At 36.2% G+C, this 9084-nt stretch overlaps 1 protein-coding gene across 3 annotated transcripts in view; it reads right to left on the bottom strand.

The window, feature by feature from the left end:
- The window catches only part of LOC136872695 (uncharacterized protein KIAA1143 homolog), a 465865-nt gene extending 459765 nt beyond the window's left edge, over positions 1-6100 (bottom strand). For all 3 annotated transcript variants that reach the window (XM_067146519.2, XM_068227509.1, XM_067146520.2), the window contains exon 1: positions 5916-6100. In XM_067146519.2, the coding sequence (XP_067002620.1) occupies positions 5916-6020 (105 nt within the window). In that variant the 5' untranslated portion in view covers positions 6021-6100. The remainder of the gene's footprint in view (positions 1-5915) is intronic.
- Between the last annotated feature and the right edge of the window lie 2984 nt (positions 6101-9084).

The following is a 9084-nucleotide window of genomic DNA, read 5'->3' on the forward strand; positions in this document are numbered from 1 at the left end:
CTTGGCGGTAAATTACATCTGCTGCCATTGTCATTGCTGACAATGTGACCAGCACCATTGTTGCGCATAGGCAAGTACATGGGATTTTTGACAATACGAATTATATACTTCCGTGCATTATTGACCTTATTTTAGAGGTGAACAATTGCACAGTCAATATCATTCCTATCGTTTATTTCAAATGTGTTTAAACTTTTATTTATATGCCAGGAGAATCTACTGTAATCTAACTTTAAGTTCTCCAAAGAAAAAGATGGCTCTTGAAAACAAACCCAAGAAAGATTCAATATGATCGGTTTATGATCAGAATCAAGTACATTATGAAAAGAAAAATCAATTGGTCTCAACTCCTTTTACATCCCACTGCCCCCTCCCCACCCACCACAAAAAAAAAAAAGGCGGCGTGTTTCTTTATGTTTAAAGGAGATTCCAAATACCAATGTTCACACCTGTTACCTTCAGTTTTGAGATATGTATCCCCATAAAAAGAATTAATTTTTCTTCACTTCCTTTCACAATCCCCCCCTTAAATGAATTTTCCGGGAAAAAGTACCCGTTTCTTTATTAGTAAAGGATCTTCTAAATACCAATTATCACAACTGTAACATCTTCAGTTTCTGAGATATGTCTCCTCATAAAAGGAATTCAACTCCTTTTCACCCCCGCCCCCCAAGATGACTTCCCCCAAAAAAATGCGTTTTTCTTTCTTTTTAAAGGAGATCCAAATACCAATTTTCATGTCTGTAACAACTTTAGTTTTTATTAGATGTAAGTATCCTTACACAATTAATTCAATTAATTTTCCAAATCCTTCACCACCACCCACTCATTGGATTTTCCAAAATCAAAGGAATACGTGTTTCTTTACTTTTAAAGCAGATTTCAAATACCAATTTTCACATCCGCAACATCTTTCGTTTTCGAGTATCTTCATACAAATAATTCAAATAATTTTTTAATTTTATCCCCACCCCTTAAGTGGACTTCTGAAAACAAAAAAAATTGTATTTCTTTATTTTTAAAAGAGATTCCAAATACCAAATTTCACATCTGTAACATCTCCAGTTTTTGAGATATTAGTATCCTAATAAAAAGAATTCAACCCCCTTTTCAGTCATTTTACCTCCCACCCAAGTGGTTTTTCCAAAAACAAAAAAATAAATGTTTATTTTAATAGAGATTTTTAAAAATAGCATTTTTCATTTCTGCAACATGTTAAGTTTTTGAGATATACTGTAGACATGCTCATTTTAAAATGTCACCCCCTTTTCAGTTTTTGTGGAGTTTCCAAAAACAAATCACCTATGTTTCTTTACTTTTACAGGAGATCCCAAATACCAATTTTTATGTCAACCCCCATTAATTGGATTTTCCGAAAACAAAAAAAATATGTGTTTCTTTATTTTTAAAGGAGATTCTAAATACCAATTTTTACGTCTGTAAACTTTTAAAGTTTTGAGATATAGATACACTCATTTTAAAAATTCCCCCCCTTTTCACCCCTTTAGCAAAGGAATATCCAAAAATCTTCCCTTAGCGAGCACCTACATTGTAATATAAATGTGTCCTCAAAATTTCATTTTGTTATGTCCAGTAGTTTTGGCTCGGCGATGACGAATTAGTCAGTCAGTCAGTCAGGACGGACATGTTCTTTTATATATACATAAATGTAGGCCCTAACTGGTTTTAAGGTTCCACTAACTACTTTAAGTGCTCAAAAATTCTGAGGAGCCAGAATTTTGTAATACCAATACAATGGTCCGTTATCGGACACTACAAATTTTCCAGCCAACTCATTCTTGGTTGCCTGTGCTTCGCCCTCATGTGCCAAGTTGGGCCAATCAGTTGGCACTCAGCACACCCACCAAGACGCAAGGCTAGTGCATACCGTGGAGGCCACTGCATAGGCTACTTGAAGCCACCAGCAGTGCCAATGCACTATGAGAGACTATGTCTCATTTCCAAAAATTGATGCCTGCCTGGCCATCAGATGATATAGATGTTGATTTCCATAGGGAACATAAAATATTTGTCCTGAATGAGCAAATTTATAATACCAATACAATGGTCCGTTACTGGACAGAATTTTGTCCATAATGTTACCCACATGAGGCTGAAGTATTTGAGCCCCTCCAAATACTACCAGACTGAGCCAGGATTATATCAAATCCATTATCTCGAGCCCAAACAAATGTAGCTTATTAATACATTCGCAGCTGATTTGATAGTATTACAATAAAAATACTAATTTAATCAACACAGGGGGAGGAGGGAAAGACACACATTCATCAATCCCAAAATGATGAATTTTTCTCCATGAATGAGATGCTTTTTTTAAACATACATGCTAATATTATTATTATTATTATTTTATTGCAGCTAATAGCCATTAATTTAAAAAAGCAATTATAGTGAAAATAAAAGGTTATTCACTTCATAAGTCCTTAAGAGACCCCTATCTCTATTACACCACTCAGCGTGATATTGTTCACATTTCTGTCCATATAGTTCACAGCTCGTAGAAGGCTTTGGTTTTACACACTCAAAAGTGGAATCCGTGTAGGCTTACTGAGAAAAGAGTTATCATATGTCGAAGATCACAGTCGGGCACTTGCCAGTCTGAAGATGTCATGGTTTCAGTTTCGTAGAACTCAGACCATATTTTTTTTCTTTTTGGCTTGTAGCTATGTTAGCAGGTCTTGGTAGGCGGCTGTGGATGGTAGGCGCATCTGCAGTCTTATATCCTCTTATATAATAGGATTCCCTGGCTAATTCACAAGTTATTCTGGATGGAGCGTATCTTGACAAACATAAAATCTTCTTCAGAAAAGTTGCCATTGTTTTCTCAATTTCTTTTAAGTTGTTTTTGGTGATATAGGGCCAAATGATTTGTAACCCATAGGTGGCGATGGGGTTTATTTTACTACAGAAGATCTTCATAACCATGTCAATTGATAGACTTCATAGAAGTTTGATATCACTAATCGTAATTACTGCTGCTGTCGTTCTCTTTATTACATGTTTCGTGAAGGAGCTTCCGGAGGTATGTAAGGTTACCCCAAGATAAGTTATTTGAAATCATTTACAATTTTTAGGGAGACTTGTTCATAGGACAGTTGATCTGTGGCAGCAAATCTGCCACCCCTTCTGAACATCATGTGAACTGTTTTGTCCATGTTTAACTGGAATTTGTTTCTTTTTGCCCAGGATACCAATAGATCCCAGCATTTCTGTAAGTCATCTAAATTGGAAGAACCAAGGGCCATGTCATCTGCATAGGTATGTAGAGAAATTTGTCCTTCAAATCCAATCAGTATTTCCACGACATCTGCAGTAATCAGGTTGAATAAGAGCGAACTAATCGGATCACGCTGAAGAACACCCCTCATCTGGATGATAGGTCATGAGGATTGTCTCTTACAATGACTGCATTATCCTGTAAGATGTTGGCCAGTATGTTTGTTAAATAATTTCCTTCTACTAAGATTTGCTCAGGTTTGTCAATAAGAATTCATCAGGACCAAAGCCTTCTTGTAGTCTATAAAAATGGCATGGTATCTGCCTCCTTTATGTCTCAAAGCTCTTCGGATGTCTTCCAGTAAGTTCTGTATCATGTGCAAGGTTGATCTGCCATTCCTGAACCCGTATTGTTGATTGAGGATGATTTTGGTAGTTAGCAATTAGGATTTTGGAAAAAAAATTGAAGATTGCATTTTCTAAAGCCATACCTCTATACAAATCGGGAGAGTCTGGGTTTCCTTTACCTTTATATAGCATCATCAGTAAGGAGGTCTTCCTGCTAGATGGTATTTCACTCATCTCTAGGCACTTGTTGAAGAGTGCAGTCCATATTTTTCCCAACAATGGTAAGGCGCTTTTCATGTGTTTGTTATAAATGTTGTCTGGGCCAGCAGCTTTCTGGTTTTTCAGTCCCAATATTGTTGTTCTCACCTCATCTTCCATAATGGTACGGAAACTGCAACTTTCTCTTGTGCTTGCTGTTTTCGGTGTTCCATCATTGAGAATGTGCCGGAAGTGGTTTATCCATTTAGGCCTATCCATGGCAATAGATTGACAGAATTTTGGGGATCTTGGCTTCATTGCATCAAAGTGGTTTTTAATGGTGGCTTCTACAATTTTTCTTCCTTCATCTTCTAAGCAGCCCTCTTTTCCTTTAGAAGTATCTTGTATTTTCGTCTTAAGACGTTATAATCTTGAGGGTGTTCTTGAGTCTTAGTTGATCTTGCTCTATAGAGAAGTGTAAGAACCAGTTTCCTTTTCATGTAGCAGACAGTGTTGAACCATTGTTGTGATCTTGTCTTTAGATGGAAAACTATTTGTGCACTCTTAATGGTTTGCTCAAGCATTAACGCAGCTGCTTCAGTCTTCCCTTGTTGAATCCCTTCTGTTACATCATTGGAGAATAAAGTGAACTCTTTGAGATTGCTGATATTTATACTTCTTTTTACCAATATTCCTTTTTCTGTTTCACTTGTACGTGGGGTGCACGTGTCTATCTTCACAGTTAACGGTAGGTGTTTCTTTAAGAGAGCCATATGTGAGTAGTGGTGCATCTTTATATCTGTTGCCTTAACGGCTGTACTTATTGATATCAGGTCTATCGTACTCATATCACTGTGATACATGCAAGTTGGGATGTTAGGGTCATTTAAAAGTTTAAATCCTTCTCCCTCCAGGTATTCAATTACTGTGATGCTTTTCGCATCTTCTCTATCAATGTGGCAATTGAAATCGCCTGCTAAGGTGGTATCTATGTGAGACTGTGTCAGAGAGGTATTTCCAGTACCATGTAGTTTGGGTGAAAATATTTCCCAATAATAAGAATAATAATGTTAACTGATTAATATTTGATCAAATAAAATGTGTTGTGAAATGATAAAACCACTAACTTATATTTTAGAATGACTGTCTGCAGGTGAAATCAGTAAGATGACAATGCTCTTGTATGATCTCTGTTTAAGAAACGAAGATTCGCACCAGTGAGTGATAAGCAAGGCAATAAATAAGCTTACAGAATGTAACGGTTTTACCAAGGATTCATAGAACCTTCTCCTTCTTTAACAAGAAGGTGATTGTAGAAAATAGAAAGTGCAATATAAACACTAGATTAAAGGACCATCACCTTAATTACCAAAACAAAAGTATTGTTGGTCAAGTATACCTTAATTATATGAACAACGGAATTAAATAGGGTATGGGTAAAGAAGCCAATGGTTTCCAATTTACTTATAGGTGCTCTTAAAACATACAAACTACTCAAATATGCAAGTATAACCATTATAATCTAATACCCAGGACGAGAGTGATCCAATATTAAATATCAGCCATAATAGTCTACACCAGTACTAACAAACCACAACATACAAAGTAATAATGGCCAAGACCTTGTTCATTAAATCTGCATTCTAAAGGTGATAAATCTGTATAAACAAAAATTAAAATTTGCAAGTTTAAAAGATGTTATACGTTGCCGAGCTTCACATTTCCGACATTATTCTTAACAATAGTACTTAACAGGAATGCCCTGTTCTGCCGTTGCAAAAAAGATAAAGGAAATGCAACCTGGTGAACAGACAGCAGGTTAATAACATCTAAAGTATTACTAAACAAACAGCAGTAGTCAGTGAAGTGACAACATCTACATGAGATTCACAGTCATCAAAGATGTATATTAGAAAGTACATCAGGATGTTATATTACGTACGTGTGTGTGTGTTCTTTTCTAACCTCTGTCAAACACTCTACGAAGAGGATAATTTATTTCCGATATTTTAACAAAGATAGACATAAAAAGTAATACTAGCATAAATCGTTCCTTATGCATGTACACATCTTTACTTTTACTGTTAATGAACATCGTATTAAAATGCACAATAAATGGGGCAGAACTTAACCTTAGTTTCAATTGTATCTTTTTCTACATATCCAGCTTCTTGTTTCAACCTCTTCAGAAATTCAGGCTCTTGAGGTTTAATATAGGACACGTTTCTCTTAGCCATTACGCTACGTCAAGCCCCTTTAATTCGATATGTCAAAATATACTAACAACAGCTGATAAACATACTGTTTAAATCGGCACTAAGTAACAAAGGAACGTCGAAAATGTATATTGATGCCAAAGAGTTTCAATTTCATAGATAGGTCAAGTAGGAATTCTCTGGCTGCCAGAATTTATCAAACACAACTCGCGGACATCTATATCATTATTTCCATGGCGATGGTTTTAAAGTATGCAAAATGGCCGACGCTTAGGAAAGGATCATCCATAAAAATTATAAATTGCGCTTCTAACCGGTGTTATCTATGGATTGATTATAAGAAATCAAGATGTCGGGCACTTAAGGCCCAATAATTTCGTAAAATATGACCCTGATATAACTAATAACACTGTCTCATCCTACGAGATGAAGAGAATCCACAAACCTCGATAAATATCTAGGATTATTTATAGATCATAAGCTTACATGGAAGCAGCATTTTTCTCTACTTACGCACGAAAAGTGATAATTATATACAGATAATAAAATCTGTCACCCGTAGACACTGGGGGGTTGACCCGTGTGTGGCGCTCCCCTCACACCTCACACTCTTTTCTTTCAACTTGTCTAGATCCCATCTTTTTGCATTCTTTTCCTTTCTTCTATTTCTACAACTTCAGATCGCATTTCATGACCAACAAGTTGTGGTCAGAGACCACGTCAGCTCCTGGGAAAGTTTTGCAATCCAACACCTGGCTTCTGAATAGCTTGGCCCACTCAACATTATCGAATGCCTTTTTCTAGACCTACGGATGCCATGTACGTGAGCTTGTCTTTATTGATTCGATCCTCTAAGATCAGACGTAATGTCAGGAGTGCTTCACGTGTTCCTACATTTCTTCTGAAGGCAAATAGATCTTCTCCCAATTCAGCTTCAACTTCTTTTTCCATTCTTCTGTAAATAATACGTGTTAAAATTTTGCAGGCATGAGATACTAAACTAATGGTGCGATAGATTTCACACCTGTCAGCACCGGCTTCGTTGGGAATAGGTATAACAACATTCCACCGAAAATCGGATGAAACTTCTCCTGTCTCATACATCTTACACACTAAATGGAATAACCTTGCCAAGCTGGTTTCTCCTAAGGCAGTCAGTAATTCAGAGGAAATGTCATCAATTCCAGGTGCCTTGTTCCTATTGAGGTCACTCACAGCTCTGTCAAACTCTGACCTCAAAATTGGGTCTCCCATTTCATCAGCATCAGCAGGCTCTTCTTGCTCCAGAACCAAATTATCTATATCTTCATCTTGATACAACTGTTGAATATGTTCCTGCCATCTTTCTGCTTTGCCTTCATTCCCTAGAAGTGGTTTTCCTTCTGAGCTCTTAATATTCATACACCTAGATTTCCTTTCTCCAAAGGTTTCCTTGATTTTCCTATATGCAGCATCTACCTTTCCTAGAACCATACAACCTTCGACATCCTTGCACTTCTCCTTCAGCCATTCTTCCTTAGCTACCTTGCATTTTCTATCCACTTCACTCTTTACTCGCCTGTATTCTTTTCTGCCCTACTCTTTCTAGCATTCTTGTACTTTCGTCGTTCATCAATCAGGTCTAGTATATACTGAGTTATCCACTGATTCTTAGTTGATCATTCTCCCCTCCTAAAATTTCTCAGCAGCCATACTGACTTCATTTTTCATGACTATCCACTCTTCCTCTATTGTGTTTCCTTCAGCCTTTTCATTTAACCCTTGTGCAACATGTTCCTTGAAACAATCCCTCACACTCTTTTCTTTCAACTTGTCTAGATCCCATATTTTTGCATTCGTTTCCTTTCTTCAATTTCTTCAACTTCAGATGGCATTTCATGACCAACAAGTTGTGGTCAGAGTCCACGTCAGCTCCTGGGAAAGTTTTGCATTCCAACACCTGGTTTCTGAATCTCTGCCGAAACATTCATTCATCATTCATTCATTTATTTCAATTAATTCCAACGAGCCTGCAGGCTCATACATAGGAATTGTACAGGACATTACATACTGGCGGGCACTTACACATCAAAAAATAGTTTGTGTATATAAGATAATTAGTAAATGGTTGAACATATAAACACATAATATATAAAATATGTACATCATCAATATGAGGATTACAGAGAATTATTTCTGACTGTATTTACATTTACATAACATGAAAGTTGCAAAGGTACAAGAATGGATTATGGAGTATTTTCATTTACATAAGAGTTGCTGAAGTACAAGAATAGATTTCAGATTATTTACAATTACATAACACAAAAGTTGCAGACGTACAGGAATTGATTACAGAGTATTTACAGTATATATACATAACACAGAGTTGCAGAGGTACAAGAACAGATTACAGAGTCTTTACATTTACATAACATAAAAGTTGTAGAGGTACAAGAATAGTTCCGGACAGTTTGCAAGATTGTTTGGGAGAATGCCTTAAATGACAACTGTTATTTTGATTTAAACAGCACTGTACCTTTCCCAAAAAATAATGCTTGACTATTTGTTTGAATTTTGCCAAAGTTGGTGCTGTTTTTATCTCCACAGGGATGTTATTAAATAACTGGATCGCAGAGAACTTCAAGCTGTTTATACCATATTTATAAGAGCAAACATAGTATAAGGCAAAGTCATTTGCATGCCTAGTACTATATGGATGGTTGTCAGAATTCAGAGTATATGTAGTGTTGTGTTGTATAAATTTATGTTTTATTTTATACATGAGTACAGCTATATTGAATTCTGCACTAATGCTTAGGGGTGGTATTTTAGCACTTAGGTATAGATATTTTATTGGTGTTAAGTAGGGAAGATTAAGTATATTTCTAACAGCTCTATTTTGTACTACCGTACCATTAGCTCATTCAAGTCGGACTTCTTACAGCGCATCCAGATTACATTCAAATATTGTAGGTGACTATGAATTAAAGAGTAGTAGGTGTGTTTTAGAAGATGTTGTGGGATAAGATAACTTTCTTTAAAATTCCTGCAACAGGTGTGATTTGTTTAGTAATGTATTCAACATGGTCTGTCCAGTTCAAGT

Source organism: Anabrus simplex, chromosome 4 (genome assembly GCF_040414725.1).
Source record: "Anabrus simplex isolate iqAnaSimp1 chromosome 4, ASM4041472v1, whole genome shotgun sequence".
Classification (NCBI taxonomy): domain Eukaryota; kingdom Metazoa; phylum Arthropoda; class Insecta; order Orthoptera; family Tettigoniidae; genus Anabrus; species Anabrus simplex.